The 16,620-nt window shown below is 49.8% G+C and overlaps 1 protein-coding gene and 1 long non-coding RNA gene across 3 annotated transcripts; one reads left to right on the top strand and one right to left on the bottom strand.

Moving 5' to 3' along the window:
* Positions 1-8,463: 8,463 nt before the first annotated feature.
* LOC104605245 (uncharacterized) lies at positions 8,464-12,783 on the bottom strand. Of its 2 annotated transcripts, none has more exons than XM_088896356.1 (3): positions 9,665-11,832; positions 9,190-9,590; positions 8,464-9,113 (listed from the first exon to the last, which is right to left on the bottom strand). In XM_088896356.1, the coding sequence occupies exons 1-3, from the start codon at positions 10,467-10,469 to the stop codon at positions 8,580-8,582; spliced, it is 1,740 nt and encodes a 579-aa protein (XP_088752482.1). In that variant the 5' UTR covers positions 10,470-11,832; the 3' UTR covers positions 8,464-8,579. The 2 variants fall into 2 exon arrangements, 1 of the variants encoding a protein (XP_088752482.1); XR_016081229.1 differs by lacking the exon at positions 8,464-9,113 and adding an exon at positions 12,320-12,783 and having other exon boundaries at positions 9,124-9,590; positions 9,665-12,239.
* Positions 12,784-14,052: 1,269 nt separating this feature from the next.
* LOC109115258 (uncharacterized) lies at positions 14,053-15,701 on the top strand. Its single transcript, XR_016081245.1, has 2 exons — positions 14,053-14,495; positions 14,538-15,701. It is a non-coding gene; the product is annotated as an uncharacterized LOC109115258 (long non-coding RNA).
* The last annotated feature ends 919 nt before the right edge of the window (positions 15,702-16,620 follow it).

Below are 16,620 nucleotides of genomic sequence, written 5' to 3' on the forward strand. Positions count from 1 at the left end.
CGTTCCAGTAATGAAGACTTCAAATTTATAAAATTACCCTTATAACTTTGGGCATCTAACTTCATTAAACCTAACGTTTATATAGAATAAAATTACTTTATTCTTTTCAATCTGACTCAAAATCTTTTTCAACTAAAAATGAAAAATTCTTTTGGGAGTACTTTATTAAATTTTCATCTAAATTGATAGATACAAGAGTAAAATAGGTACTTTTGAAAAACTAATGCATTGCGCCTATGTTTTCCATCCGTGAGAAAAGGAAAGTATCTGCAAGTTTTTTTCAATACTACAGGGAGGTTTTTGAGAGAGTGAAAACTCATGGGAGGTCCCAAAGAATATTATACTTCATAGAAGATGTTTGTTTGAAATGCCTTATGAGTGCAATTCTGGTTAGTGCAAAAATAGCTAAATGATTCCAAAATGTGGACCAACTTGCAGGCTATGCAACGGTGCAATGGTGAGCCGAAAACTATTGATTATCTCTTTTACCACTACCCCATAGTGGTTGGAAGAATGGTTGCAAATAGACCAAGACTAAATGGGGCTCAACAAGGTCATCTTTGAACGGGCCTAGTTCTCACCCAGGGGTTCCTTGTCTATTTTAACCATGGTTTTCAAATTCGGACCAGACCGGAAAAACCGAAAATCGGTCAGGTGATCAATTCCGTTTTACCCTAGAACTGTTATTTTATCAAAAACCATTGACTTGATCCCAGAAGATCAAACTGTTTGAATCGTCTAATAGTTTTGGCTGTATTTTATTTTATTTTTTTTAATTTTTGTCAGAATGGGTCATCTGTTTGTTCAAACGGTCAGACCATTTGACCCGGGACCAGACCCCTGATGGGTTCGTTGTCCGGTTTGGTTTAAAAAACCTTACTTTTAACCCCACGTATCAGAATTGCTGCTCTCCATCCATTATTGAACAACCCACTCAGACCAAGAGGCCCATTGGTCAGTCCTTCCAAGTTCCAACCCAACCCGTGGGTCCAAACCCTTGCTCCTTTGGTCCAAACCCTTGCTCCTTTTGTCATTGATGGAGCATGGACCCCCTTTGCAGAGGAAGCAGAAAATGTAAGCAAGAAGACCAAAAAAAATACTCAACTTGGCCCAAAGTATGTGGCCATTTCAAAATCGAATGAAAACAAAAGGCATTCATGTTCTAAACAACCTCCAAATTGTACACAGTTCTACATCTACATCCTTATCTTCTTCTGTAAAAGCTCTGTATACGTACAACTGTACAACTGTGCTGAAAATGAAAAACAGAGAAGCTTCCACACAAAACCATTGAGCTCTTTCTTCTGCAAAAAGAACTGGAATTTGTTTGATTGGGTGATCATTCTCTGTCTACCTAACAGAAAGAAGAGAAGATGAAGAAGGGGTGGTGGAGAAAGAGAAAGCTAAAGATCGCTTTTATGGTGAGCCATTTTATACATATAACACTCTTTTATTTCCGGAAAGAACCCCATTCATCAACACAAAAAAAAAAAAGCATAATCAGCTAGGGCTCCTATATTCTTCTAGCAATAAAGGTTTTCACCTGGTGACGCACCAAATTTGCTACAGTATTCCTTGTGATGAAGGGGAATTTGGCCCAATCTCGCAATCACCCGACACGTGGCAAAAACAAGCAACTCGGGACAGTAGAGCGCCCGAAGCAAACACCGAAAGCAAGTCCAAGCTCACTACTGAGCCCGAACTCCAGACCGCCCTACTAGGAGCCCGAGCTCCCCACCAAGAGCCCGAGCTCCCTACTGGGAGTCCGAGCTCCCTACCAAGAGCCCGAGCTCCCTATTAAGAGCGAGCTCCCTATTAAGAGTCTGAGCTCCCTATTAAGAGCGAGCTCCCTATTAAGAACCCGAGCTCCCTACCGAGAACCCGAGCTCCCTGCAAGGAGCACAAACTATATTGGGCCCCAAGCCTCGCAAAGCTGTGACCCGAGCTGGCCCATGGCAGCTCGGAACACTCCCCAAACCGAACTCAAGACATTTCGCTCACTCCAACACTTCGCTTCCGAAACACCAGGCCGACCAAACGTACCTGACGCCAAGGACGTCCGTATCCAAGGGCGACGCACCTGACTGATTTGGAATCTGACGCCTGACAGCCGCACTTCAAACGGCCTCCTGCTACCGCCACCTGCCACCGTCGTTACTAGCCGCAAAGACGGCTCCGACAAAGGAGCAGTGGCAGTTCTGTCCGGCCAGAGGAAATGACATCCGAACTGGCAGGAGTTCAGAAGTAATCATGCCCGATCTGACGGAAGCCTAGAAGTGAATGCGCGAGGTGGTTATAAAAGGCTCCTACCCCCAAGAAACGAGGTATGCTAACTTTTGCGCTATCTAGTCTATCTTGCCTTTGAAAAACTCTAACTTGAGCTTCGGAGCCCTTACGCCGGGTTCTCCCCGGAGCTTCTCTTCTCGCCGGGTTCTCCCCGGAGCTTCGGAGCCCTCAGCCGGATAGTGCATCATCAATTGGCGCCGTCTGTGGGAACGCTTCAAAAGGCCTCCCTCCAAAACTCTCATACCCCTTTCTTCTTTGAAAAACTCAATACTCATGGCCTCATCCGGCAACGCCGGACGCGGCACAGAGACAAACACCACCGGGGAACAGCCTCAAGTTCTCGTGGTGTGTGTTGGGCATTTCACCATCCCCCTCTTGGTGGATGGAATTCCCAATCTGAATACGCCACAAACAGTGGCGCCTGTAAACCTACCTGCCGCAAACACCCCCTTTCCTCTCCCCATCGAGACTACCTTCACTGAACCAACCGTCGTTCCCCTGGCAGCTAGCCAAAATCGGTTGGACGACCTAATGCAGTGCATGCGGGCAATGCAAGCCCAAATGCAACAATTCCAGCAACACCAGCTTCACCAGCACCAAGTGTTGCACAACCTCTCCCAGTACCACTATCAATAGCAGTTCCCCCAACTGCCACCGAACCAACCACTACTTCCACCTCGCCACCCTGCTCCGAAGCCGGTCAAGGCCTCTCCGCAGGATGGGCGCCTCCACCAAGGAAAGGCCTCCAGGCCCCAGAACCCCCCAAACAGCCAAGCCTCGTCCCCAGGCCGAAGAGAAAGAAAAGTCATCCCCGCCTCGCAGCTCGCAGGCGGATCGGGAACCTCGCCCGCGAGATCGGCACCTCGGGGCTCCAAACCGGAGTCCCCACTGGTGGAAAATCGATTCGGCGCACTGGCAGCAGCGGGGGCCCATCGAGCTCGGCAACACGAAGGCCAGTAGCGCCAGTACAAGGCCCACTCAGCAGCAAAGGCGCCGCCGAGGTCGACGAACCGCCACCCGCGTCTTGTCAGAGCTCAGAGGCAAAGGCGAGACGAGCTCGGACGAGGTAGGAGTTGCCCCGATTCTCTCAGTTCCTTCCCCCCTCACGTCAGAACTCCTGGCAGTCCCCTTGCCCAGAGATTTCAATCTCCCGCCTCTAGACAAGTATGACGGGTCCTTCGACCCCAACGACCACGTGAACGCTTTCCAGTCCCAAATGCACCTCGCCAGAGCCAGCGAATCATGCATGTGCGTGGCTTTCACCACCACCCTTAAGGGGGTAGCCCGCACTTGGTACAGGAACCTGGCCCCCGGGTCGATAAAGTGTAGGGCTCAGTTCGTGCAGGTCTTCACTGCACACTTTGTCACCAGCAAACGGTGCCCCATAGCAGAGGAAAGCATCTTCGGGGTAGTCCAAAGGGAAGGAGAACCCATATGGGGCTACATCAAACGATTCAATGAAGCATGCTTACAGATACCGCGGTTAGACCCCGCGGTGCAGCTCGCCGTAGCAAAAAGAGGGGTGACGCACAAGGAGTTCAAATGGCACATGGTAGCCAACCAGCCCGCGACCGTGGCCAAGTTCCTCAAGCTCGCGAATAAGTTCATGAGGACTGAGGAGGAAATCAACCAACGAACCGAGGGCGGAAACGAGAAAAGAAAGAGGGACGGCGAGCCCTCTAACTCAGCCGACCGAAAAAAACCCAACCCAGGACCCAAAACCGAACCAGTCGTTCCGAGCTCCCCTGCCAGTTCGGACGGATTACACGCCACTGAACACGAGGTGGACCGAGATCCTAATGACGATTAAGGAGGCCCCGTACGTGAAATGGCCACCTCGCCTAAAGGGAAATCCGAACGAAAGAAACAAGAATTTGTATTGTAGTTTCCCTAGGGACCATGGTCACACTACCGAGCAGTGCAATAACCTCCGAGACGAAATAGAGGGACTCATCCGTCGCGGATACTTAAGAAACTTTGTACAGCACAACAATAATAGCAATAAAGCGGATCGGCCAGGCGAGCACGAAAAGGACGCCCCCGAAACTAGTAGCAGGCCTGCCGAACCGATGCAGCGACAGCCTCCGACAGAGAGGCCAATTCGGGGAACCATCCATGTAATTGTGGGAGGTTTGGTGGTAGCGGGGTGTACATCGGCGGCAGCCCGGACTTCAGTTCGCGAAGCGGTCCTCGAGGAGCGAAACCCTCCGAAAAGGCCAAAGACCGAGGAGCCAATCCTCTTCACAGAAGACGACACGCGAGGAGTTCGCTACCCTCACGATGACGCGCATGTCATTAAACTAAGGTTCAGCGACTTCGAGGTTAGGTGCATACCCGTAGATTCGGGCAGCTCGGCGGACATCCTCTTCAAATCGGCGTTTGATCGGCTACAGCAGCCGAGGAGCGAACAAAGGCCCGCAAGCACCCCCCCGGTGGGCTTCAGCGGAGAAGAAGTCAGGCCCATTGGAAAAATAACAGTGCCTGTGGAAGTCGGCACGTGGCCTTGTGCGGTCAGACTCAACCACGACTTCCTGGTGGTCGCGACCCCCAGCCCCATAAAATGCCATAATAGGGCGGCCAATCACGCATATCCTGCGGGCGATGGTCTCCACCTACTACTTGGCCATGAAGTTCCCTACGGACTTCGGTGTGGGGGTAGCGCGGGGTGACCAGCTCGAGTCCCGCAAGTGCTACGTTGCCGCCCCAAAGGGAAAGACCAAGGCGGCCGGTGACCTCGATCTGGAGCGGCCCGTGGAACAAGGCGAAGAACGAGCCTCGCCCACAGAAGAAACAGTCGCGATCCCAACCTCGCCTACGGACCCAGCTCGCGCACTCCAAATTGGTGCTTCCGTCAAAGAACCCCTATGGACCGAACTGGTAAGTTTTTTACTCCAAAATTTAGATATTTTTGCATGGTCCGCGGCCGATATGCCCGGTATTGACCCTGGTCTTATAACTCACAAACTTAACACTGACCCTTTAGTCAGACCCGTTAGACAGAAGAAACGGAACTTAGCCCCAGAGCGCAGGAAGGCGGTCGACGAGGAAGTCGAGAAGCTCCTCGCGGTAGACTTCATAAGGGAAGTCCATTACCCAAGCTGGGTGGCCAACCCTGTGCTGGTGAAAAAGGCGAACGGCAAGTGGCGCATGTGCGTCGACCACACCGACTTGAACCGAGCTTGCCCGAAACACTGCTTCCCCCTTCCTAGGATCAGCCGCCTAGTGGACGCGACCTCGGGACATGAATTGCTAAGCTTCCTGGATGCCTACTCAGGCTACAACCAAATCCGGATGGACCAGTCCGACGAGGAAATAACCAGCTTCATAACCGAGTTCGGTCTATACTGTTACAAGGTCATGCCCTTCGGGTTAAAAAATGCCGGGGCGACCTTCCAAAGACTTGTAAATAGGCTGTTTCGGCCCCTGATCGGCACAAAGATAGAGTGCAATGTAGACGACATGGTCGTCAAGAAATGGTTTTCATGAGAACTAATAAAAGACTTGGACTCTGTCTTCCAAATCCTGCGTCAGTTTAGCATGAAGTTGAACCCCAACAAATGTGTCTTTGGCGTCACCTCGGGCAAATTCCTAGGCTACGTTGTCAATCGGCGCAGTATCGAGGCCAACCCGGACAAGATAAAAGCCATCCTAGATATGAGACCGCCTCGGAAAGTAAAAGAAGTTCAAAGGCTAAACGGCCGCATAGCCGCTCTAAGCCGCTTCATGTCCAAGTCGGCAGATCGCTGCCTACCCTTCTTCAAAGCAATCAAAGGCAAAGGGTTCGAATGGACCCAAGACTGCCAGCTCGCGTTTGACGAGCTAAAAGGTTACCTCGCCAGTGTGCCAACCTTAGCTCGGCCCGAGGAAGGCAAAGTCTTAGAACTGTACCTCTCGGCTAGCGACGAGGTGGTCAGTTCGGTACTAGTAAAGGAGGCAGACCGGGTCCAACGACCCAAATATTATGTTAGTAAAATCTTGCAGGGAGCAGAGACAAGGTACCCGCAGATAGAAAAGCTAGCGTACGCACTGGTGATAGCAGCGCGGAAACTCCGCCCGTACTTCCAGGCTCACACCGTCATCGTCCTGACCGACAAGCCTCTGAGACAAGTTTTACACAAACCCGAGGTTTCCGGCCGACTGACGAAGTGGGCCATCGAACTCAGCGAATACGATCTCCAGTACAAGCCAAGAACTGCCATTAAGGCCCAAGCCTTGGCAGATTTTATCGCAGAATGCACGTTTAGCCTCGAAGCCCGTGAGCCAGTCAAGCCCGAGATCCCCAGTTCGGGCGAACTCGGAGCTCCCAAACCAAACGAGTCCGAACCCCGTGAAGTAGCAGCCAGTGTGGCATCCCTCCTGGTTAGACCAAGCGCGAACTGGGAGCAGGAGCCCTGGATCCTTCACGTAGATGGCCCCTCGAACCAACAAGGCAGCAGGGCTGGAATAGTGCTACGTAGCCCAAGCGGAACAAAACTAGAATACGCACTACGCTTTGAGTTCGCGGCATCCAACAACGAGGCGGAGTACGAGGCGCTGATAGCCGGGCTAAACCTGGCGCACAAGGTTGGAGCAAAGCACATGGTTATCAGCAGTGATTCCCAGCTCGTAGTCAACCAAGTTACAGGCGAATACGAAGCGCGCGAGCTCACAATGATTGCATATTTGGCAAAAGTAAAGGAGGCTCTGCTCAACTTCCAGTCACACTTCATCAAGAAAATCCCGAGGTCAGAGAACGCTGAAGCCGATGCCCTGTTCCGACTAGCTAGCACGAGCCACAACGCTAGGAGAACCGTGTACGTAGAGGACTACCTCGGCCCAGCATTCTCGGTGGGGCAGAAGAGATCGCTCCCGTCACTGAAGCAGAGCCGAGCTGAATTGACCCACTCGCGAGCTTCCTGCTAGACGGAACCCTCCCCACGGACCACAACGCAGCCAAGAGGGTGCAGCGCCAAGCAACCAAATACGTCATGATAGACGAACGGTTGTACCGACGATCTTACACGCTCCCCTACCTGCGATGCTTACGCCCAGCCGTAGCCGAGTTGGTACTCCGCGACACCCATGAAGGCTTGTGCGGCGCACACCTGGGGGGCAGAGCCCTCGCCAAAAAAGCACTTCGACAAGGATACTACTGGCCAACGATGAAGACAGAGGCAATCGAACTCGTCAGAAAATGCGACAAGTGTCAGAAGCATGCCAGCATCCACCATCAGCCCGTTGCCGACCTCAAATACCTCACCAGCCCATGGCCCTTCGCCCAATGGGGCATCGACCTCCTGGGGCTATTCCCACCAGCGACAGGTGGGAGAAAATTCCTAGTGGTGGCAGTAGATTACTTCACAAAGTGGATAGAAGCTGAACCCTTGGCAATAGTTACAGCCCGAAACATACAGAACTTCTTTTGGAAGAACATTGTATGTCGCTTCGGGCTACCTCGGGTACTGATCTCCGACAACGGCAAATAGTTCGAAGATATCAAGTTCCAAGAATAGTGCCAAAGTATGGGAATTAGTCAGAACTTCACGTCGGTCGCACACCCGCAGGCAAATGGCCAAACAGAAGTAATGAACAGAGCCATCCTCCGCGGACTGAAAGCACGATTGGACCGAGCCAAAGGTTTGTGGGCAGACGAACTACCAAGTGTTCTATGGGCTCACCGAACCACGGAAAAAACCGCCACAGGAGAGACCCCCTTTAACCTCACCTATGGCACCGAGGCGGTGATCCCGGCAGAAATCGAAGTGCCTACGTTGCGACTAGAAGCGTACGACGAACAGACAAACGAGGGCGAGTTACGCACCAACCTCGACCTACTGGACGAAGTGAGAGACCTCGCGCACATCCGAACTGCGGCCTACCAACAAAAGGTAGCTCGGTATTATAACGCGCGAGTAAAGAAGAGGAACTTCCGCGTCGGCGACCTGGTTCTCCGTAAGGTCATGGTTCCCGAACCCGGCGTAGGGAAACTTGGACCAAACTGGGAAAGACCCTATAGAGTAAAGAAAGCACTCGGTGGGGGAGCATACGAGCTCGGAACCCTAGAAGGAAAACAAGTACCCCAAGCATGGAACGTCGTCAACTTAAGAAGATACTACCTATAGACCACCAAGGCAAGTACCCCGAAGCCTAGGTAGAAAACGAATTGAAGGACCGAAATGGTCAGTTCGGCAAAAAACGCAGCTCGAAGACAGGACAACCAACACTTGAACAAAAAGCCATTTCATTTAAGATAGATGTGTACATTCAAAAAAAAAAAAGCCATTTCTATTTCAGATAGATGTGTACATTTCATTTTACAAGCCAGGAGCTACTTCATCATTATCAGAAGCCACTTCGACAACACCCGAAGGACCTGCCTCCCCCTCGGAGTCCGGTTCGGCATCCGCAGCATTAGCCATTTCTTGAGTAATGCGCGAAGTGGATATGGCGCTAGTATCGAGCTCGGGGTACGTATTCCGGATCATCCACCGGCTTAGCTTGAAACCCCTCCTGTAGGAGTCCACCATCAGATCATCGAAATCCGGCGAAGCAATATAATCACTGACAGCTTTCTTCTTCGCGTCTTCGATGCCTTGAGAGAAGATCTGAGTCCTCTCCCTGATATCCTCCTGAAGATACTCGACCTGGTGCTGCAGGTCCAGCTTCAATTCCGCCATATTCTTCACCACCACTCCCATGGCCTCGGCATCTCTCTGAGACCTCGCCTGCCTAGACCGCGCGAGGCGAGCAGCAGCCTCCTCGGCAGTTCGAGCAGCCTTCTCGGCAGCTCGCGCCTGCCTCGAGCATCTCTCCACCAGGTTCGCTAAGGCGTGAATAGAAGAGTTCACCTATCAAAGGAAAACGGGATCAAAGGAACGAATAAAAGAATAAAAGCCGAAGAACTCTAAAGAAGGGAGCACTTACCACCATAGCATGAGTAACGGCACGGCAGGCCACTTGGTGCAGAGGGAGCTCGGTCCACGCCGCAACTTCCTCGGGAAACATCGCCTCCTTACTCCGTTGAAGAGCATGAACAGGCGACAGCACGCTCTTGAAGCCCCCCGGGGCCTCCGAGCCCGACGGCCCAGCTCGCGTATGGGCAGACTCGGAGTAAGCGGGAGCCCCTATGTGTGTGGTTTCAGCATAAGGAGCCCCCGCCGGCTCCTGCATAGGAGGAACCATCTCTGGCTCCTCCGCCGAATAGTCCGGCACCTCGGGCTCTGCACCCTGGGGCGGTTCGGCGCGAGCTCGCTTAGCCACCCGTTTTCTCCTCTTCATGCCCTGGAACAAGTGCCCACCTCGGGTCCCTCGAGAGTCCATCGTACCTGCGAAAAGGAGTTCGGCATCAGTAAGACACGTAAAAGAAGAGCAAGACAGGATCGCTAGGGAAAGAACTTACCCGAACTTAGGCCCGCAGCAATAAGCTTGGCCTCCGTCAGATACCGTTGACACTCCAGCCCGAGCCGCGCCCATTGCCGGAGGCCCTTCGCCGTCTCCTTATCAAGTGTGACGCCGGAGTCGGGAGCGACCATCCCCCAGCCGGTCTGAAACGGCCACCCCAGTGCACTTCGCACCTCGAAATAGTCCCGCTTCCACGCCAGGACCTTATTAGGGAGTCCGTGTAAGAGCTTGAAGCCTGTGCGAGGGGACAGGTAGTATGCCCGCCTACGCCTAGGAAGGGGACCCGCTTGCTTTTTCAACATTAAAATGGAGGAGAAAATCTCCAGATCCAAAGGAAAGTTCTCGTCACAAAATAAAGAGATCGTCCCCACTAAATTCCTAATGGAGTTCGGGCGAAGCTGGCCGACCGTCACACCGAAGTGGTTTAGAACCTCGACGAGAAGAGGGTGAAAGGGCAGTCGCAGCCCCGCAGCGACCTGTTCCCGGAAAATCATGATCTCATCAGGACCGTGTTCCCAAGGGAAGCTACCCGTAGGGATGAAGTAGGCGTGCTCCCTGGGCAAGTCGTAGTAGTCTATGAAGGATTGAAGTCCCTCAGGCGTCATAGTCGAAGGACCGAACTGATCTAAAACCCGGCCGCGACGGGAGGTGGACGCCGACCTACCCGAAGCACCTCGGCCTGTAGGTTCAACCCATTCCTCAGGACCTACATCGGGCTCACTTGAACTACCAAGGGACGCAAATTGGTTGGTAGAACCTACACCAGACCCGCTTGAACAGTCTGAACCCTCCGAACTAGACATCAGAGAATAGAACGGGATTCCAAAAGCACTCACCCGGGAAGAAGACTGAAGAAGACCGCGAAAGCTCGAACAGGCAAGGAACCTGGGACGCGAGCTGAAGTGCCTGGACGCGAACTGAAACTTAGGCGCGAGCTCAAGAGGTACAACAGTAGCAAGGACACCCCCCCCCCCCCGCGCGCTATTTATATCCACTGCGGCCGGAAAGCGACGGCCCAGATCGAAGCCAATCCAACGGCCCACAACCGCGCTAAATCGCACGTCTTCCGAAGCCAATCAACGCATGTCTTTCCGAAACTAACGAGGTGTCAGCACACGTCTTCCCGAAACTGACGGGGTGTCGGCGCACGTCTCCTCGCAATAAAAGCGTCTGCAGCGCAACTCTCGAACGACTGCCGTCACATCTCCCAAACGCGCGCCCTTTTTTGAAAATCAAATTAAAGCGAGCGCGCTAAGCACGGACCAAAACCATCCTGCTACCTTACGAACTCCCCGCACAAAGACGGGACCCTTGTCGCAGGGAGTGGGGGGCAATTGATGAAGGGGAATTTGGCCCGACCTCGCAATCACCCGACACGTGGCAAAAACAAGCAACTCGGGACAGTAGAGCGCCCGAAGCAAACATCGAAAGCAAGTCCAAGCTCACTACTGAGCCCGAACTCTAGATCGCCCTACTAGGAGCCCGAGCTCCCTACTGGGAGTCCGAGCTCCCTACCAAGAGCCCGAGCTCCCTACTGGGAGTCCGAGCTCCCTATTAAGAGTCCGAGCTCCCTATTAAGAACCCGAGCTCCCTACCAAGAACCTGAGCTCCCTGCAAGGAGCACAAACTATATTGGGCCCCAAGCCTCGCAAAGCTGTGACCCAAGCTGGCCCATGGCAGCTCGGAACACTCCCCAAACCGAACTCAAGACATCTCGCTCACTCCAACACTTCGCTTCCGAAACACCAAGCTGACCAAACGTACCTGACACCAAGGACGTCCGTATCCAAGGGCGATGCACCTGACTGATTTGGGATCTGACGCCTGACAGCCACACTTCAAACGGCCTCCTGCTACCGCCACCTGCCACCGTCGTTACTAGCCGCAGAGACGGCTCCGACAAAGGAGCAGTGGCGGTTCTGTTCGGCCAGAGGAAATGACATCCGAACTGGCAAGAGTTCAGAAGTAATCATGCCCGATCTGACGGAAGCCTGGAAGTGAGTGCGCGAGGTGGTTATAAAAGGCTCCTACCCTAGAAACGAGGTATGCTAACTTTTGCGCTATCTGGTCTATCTTGCCTTTGAAAAACTCTAACTTGAGCTTCGGAGCCCTTATGCCGGGTTCTCCCCGGAGCTTCTCTTCTCCCTCCGTTTCAGGTCCCTGCCACCCGGTTCAGAGGCAAGATCGTTGACAGCTAAGATCGGCCGGATTGTGCATCATCACCTTGTAATATTGAACGCGTCTCTGAACAGCACTTGGGACTCCTTGACATTCACCGCTGTTGATGACTCGGATTGTTGCTCCAAATCCTTGGCCGGTAACGGGATGCACATTATTCATCCAAAACCAGAACGCTGTCTTGAAGGACACCACGGCATCTCTGGCGACAATCTCTGGATCCCTTAGACCGTCGAATCCGATGCTCCTGCCGGCAGCCCCATAGTTGTAATTCCACGTTATCTGAATCGGACCACGGCCGTAGTATGCTTTGCCTGGAGCACATGGGTACTGCGGGTAGTTCCTGTCATCACAGTAGATGGAGGTGCGCTTTATCTCTCCTATGTAGCACAAGTCTGCAAATCCAGAAACCAGAAATGATTCAGGCATATGATACAGATTAACCATGTTTAATTCAGAATGCAGGTCAACTTACGTCCAGTCTCATGCGTGACATGCGCAAAGAAAGCTGCTATCTCACGCTTGGAGTCGTCGGAAGTCCCGTCCCGGCCAAAGCGGGGATAGGAATTGAGGGCGTTGAGGAAGGCAGCGCGGGTGTAAAAGTTCTTGCCGGCGCAACTGGGCGCGGCCTGAGCGATTATCCCATTAAAGAATTCTGGTGTCACCAAAGAGGCAACAGAAACACCACTACTTCCGCCGCTGCAAGGGCCCTGTTGACATCCTGGGCCACAGTACTCCTTGCCTCTGCCACAATAGCCATACTGGCTGCAGCACAGGTCTGGGGCACAACCACAGTTTTGTCCCACAACGGACTCCGGCAGAAGTCCGGCCAAAGTTCCGGCTACAACAAGGGTAAGTGAAATGATATGGGGGTTTGCCATGGAGGAGAGAAGTAGATAGCAAAGATGAATTAATGCAGTGGACTGCAAAATAAATGCAGGGGAAGGGGAAGTATTTAAGAAGATACTTCACGCGTTCGCTCTGCTGAAAAGTAAGTCAATTGAGTCAACAGATGATACTCGTAATTGGAATTCGCATCGGCGCTGCACAGAGCGCGCCCTTCATCACATCCCAACCGTGTATTGGGGACATCTTCCGTCTCAAGTAACGGGAGGGAGATGTTCACAATGCACGTTGAGATGCATGTGTTGATGTTCACAATCAACGCCTGGCATGTCTTATCTGAGTTCGCATCAGCGCCCCACACAATCGAAAAGCGCCACCTGTCCTCCCCCACAAGCCGCTCCCTTAACGCGTGTGGAGCTAATCCGTCCCATTAGCTCCCAAACTCGCCCAGGCCAAAATCCTATACTTCGACCCCTGTTCCTTCCGTCTCCACCTCTCTCGTCCCAGAAGTCCAGAACCCCTGTTCCTTCCGTCTCCATCTCTCGTCCCAGAAATCCAAAACGAGCTCGGACTCCACATTTCTTCTCCGGCATCGACATTCTTTCCGGCGGTCACACCATCCAGCAACATTCAATGGGTAAAGAATATCAACAGACATTTGTCTGGGACCATTCTCAGACAAGTATAACATTCAGAAACATCCTCCATTGCACATGATATCGAATAAGTTCTTATCAGTCAAGAATATCAACAGGCAAAAATACACGGCAGATTTCTAACAAATATCTTTGAGCAGTATTCAACGAATGATAAGGATCTGATTACAATGATTTGGATGATTATACAAGACAACTTGGCCATTACGAGATACTGGAGTTCACTTTTACTCCATTGCTGAATGAGTTCAGGACCATCTGCTGGTGAAAAAGCACAGTCAAGTAACTTATGTTATCAAGTAAAATTTAAGATTCTGTCGAACAGGGCAATGTGGTTTTTCTTTATTCAGGGCTGTAAGGAGCCCTCCACTCCTTCAAAGCTTCAACAAAAGTTTTCTTTCCTAATATTTAGAAACCTTTTCGGATGATATGCACAACCTTTAGGAGTTCAGCTTCTCAGCCAGCTCTAGATAAGATGTATAAAAACTTCAAATTAACTGAGAAAAGAAAGAAATTTGTAATGTTTCATTGAATAATGACCGTCTCTTCTCCAAAATGAAAGTTGACGTAGGCGCACATGGCAGAGTCCGCGTTCTGACGCGTATACCTGGAATCAGATAAAGACACGTCGGTGGGGTTGGGAGATCCAAATGTTAACGGGACTTTTGGCCGTTACTTGGACGTATCCGCTCAAACCGGATGCCAAAATTCACCCCATTTCAAGTCCGTTCCTCTCTAGAATTCATTCGGCCTTCTATAATGTCCTCCGTTCCTCTCCAACTCCACCCTCTTCAGCCACCTCTGATCCTATCTCACGGGCTTCAAAATCCTCCAAAGCTCAAATTCACCTTGTTTCAAGTCCGCAAGTTCTCTTCACTCAGCCTCAAGGGGTTTCTAGTTTTTGCTTCTTCGTTGTCTTTAAATCCGTCAAATTGGGACAGAGAAGAAATAAGATGTCTTAGAGAAGAGCAACGGTGGCTCCGCCAAGAGCAATGATGGATTCGTGAAGAATCGCACTGGAATTCGGAACGGAAAGTGCTCCTTCGAGAAATCTCAGAGTTGAAACTGCAAATTCAAGCCCTAGAACGCCAGAATTCTCCACAAGGAGCTTCAATGTCTCCAAGAATGCTAGAATTCTCCGCAATGCATGTCTGCGATGAAGAACGAAAATGTATTTTGCACGCATTTAAGCTCTAGAAGAAATGCATTCAAGCCCTAGAAGGCTTCAATGTCTCTGACCAGCCTTCTTAGTGTTCCCAATGTTTCTTCCCCACTTCATTCATTAACCAGCAAGCTTTTTCATTTTTGCATGGCAGCTTCTCCGTCGCCTCCATTCGGCTTCGTTGATGAAGAAAGTTTTCTCTGGTCTCCTCTCTTAGTTCTGCGTTCGCTTCCTTGTCTGTTCCACGTTGAAGGCTGGTCAGATGCTCTCTTTTCTCGCTCCCTGAGATTGTGTTTGTCTCGGTTTGAAGTTTATTTGATGATTCAGTTCATTCAAGCAGGGAAGTGGGTTTTGATCTTCTTTTCCAATAATCATCTATTTTATTTTCTATTTTTTGTTGAACTACTTCGATTTCTGCTCATTTTCTTGTTTGTTTGTGCTTTATTTTTTGGTTTTAATCTTTATACTATGAGTTGAAGAGCTTGTGTTGGAACAATGGAAGTGTGGTGGTAAAAATCAAACGAAGAACCAAGAAAATCTATAGAAGAGAAGAGGAATATGGAATGAAGAGAAGAAGAGAGGAAGATGAAAAGCCCACGTAGAGTTCTGGGTTTACTTCTTCTTAGCTTCTTGAGATGTCCTACAAAATGTTCCAGGTTACAAGAAATATATAGGACTTTTACTTTTACACTCAAAACCTTTTAGCTTCCAACTCCCAAAACAATCCACTTAATACAAAAGACAAAACATGAAGGAAAACTACAAAATTACCATTCTAACTTTTCAGCACCCCTCTTAATTTGTAATTTTCATTAGAGATCTAAAATGTAGAAATTTTTCAGAAGCTAGGGATTTGGTGAAGATATCAGCAACTTGATCTTCAATCTTGATGAACTTCAATTCAATCTCTCCTTTCTCAATTGACTCTCTGATGAAGTGTTGTCTCAGCTCAATGTGCTTTGTCCTTCCATGAAAAACTGGATTTTTGGTCATTGCAATAACTGAAGTGTTGTCATAGTAGATTGTAGTTGGGCCATCTTGCACAAATTGAAGGTCTTTCAAAAGTCTTCTAAGCCAAATTGCTTCACAAGATGCACTAGTGGCTGAAATGTATTATACTTCAGCTGAAGAAAGTGCCACAATATTTTGCTTCTTAGATGACCAAGAAATCACTTTACTTCCCAAAGAGAAAATATATCCAATTGTGCTTTTTCGGTCATCTATGGAACTAGCCCAATCACTTTTTGAAAATCCAACCAGCTTGCAGTCATTTTCACTTTCATATTTCAGCCCAAAGTTTTTGGTTCCTTTCACATATCTGAGTATTCTCTTTGCTACACCAAAATGAACTTTACTTGGCTTGTTCATGTATCTTGAAACAATGCTCACAGCAAGAACAATATCTGGCCTTGTGTTGGTGAGATAAATCAAGGAATCAACAAGGCTTTTGTAGATTGATACATCTAGCAATTCTGCTCCATCCTCCTTTGACAACTTTTCATTGACAACCATAGGAGTAGCTAGGGTTTACATGTTAAAATATGAAACATTTTTAACAAATCATCGACATGATTTTCTTGGGACATAAAAATTTCACCTTTTCTTTGCTTCACTTGAATCCCAAGAAAGTATCTCATTAACCCCAAATCAATCATCTCATATTCCTTGGTCATTGCTAATTTAAACTCATTCAAAAATTTTGGGCAGTTACTTGTATAAATCAAATCATCAACATAAAGACAAACAAGGATAAAATCATGCATACCTTTCTTCTTGACATAGAGTGATGGCTCATTTGGACTTTTTTCAAATCCATTCTTAAGAAAATATTTATCAATCTTGCTATGCCATGCCCGAGGTGCTTGCTTTAGGCCATACAAAGCTTTTCAAAGCTTGTAAACCTTCTCCTCCTTTCCTTCTATCACATATGCTTATGGTTGTTCAACATAAACTTCTTCCAAATCTCTATTTAGGAAGACGATTTCACATCAAATTGAAACACTTGTAGTTGTAGTTGAACAACAAGTGCAAGCATAGTTCTGATTGTTTCCATTCTTACAACTGGTGCAAAAGTCTCATGGAAATCTACCCCCGGCTGTTGAGCATAACCTT

Source organism: Nelumbo nucifera, chromosome 1 (genome assembly GCF_055504915.1).
Source record: "Nelumbo nucifera cultivar China Antique chromosome 1, China Antique-T2T, whole genome shotgun sequence".
Lineage (NCBI taxonomy): Eukaryota > Viridiplantae > Streptophyta > Magnoliopsida > Proteales > Nelumbonaceae > Nelumbo > Nelumbo nucifera.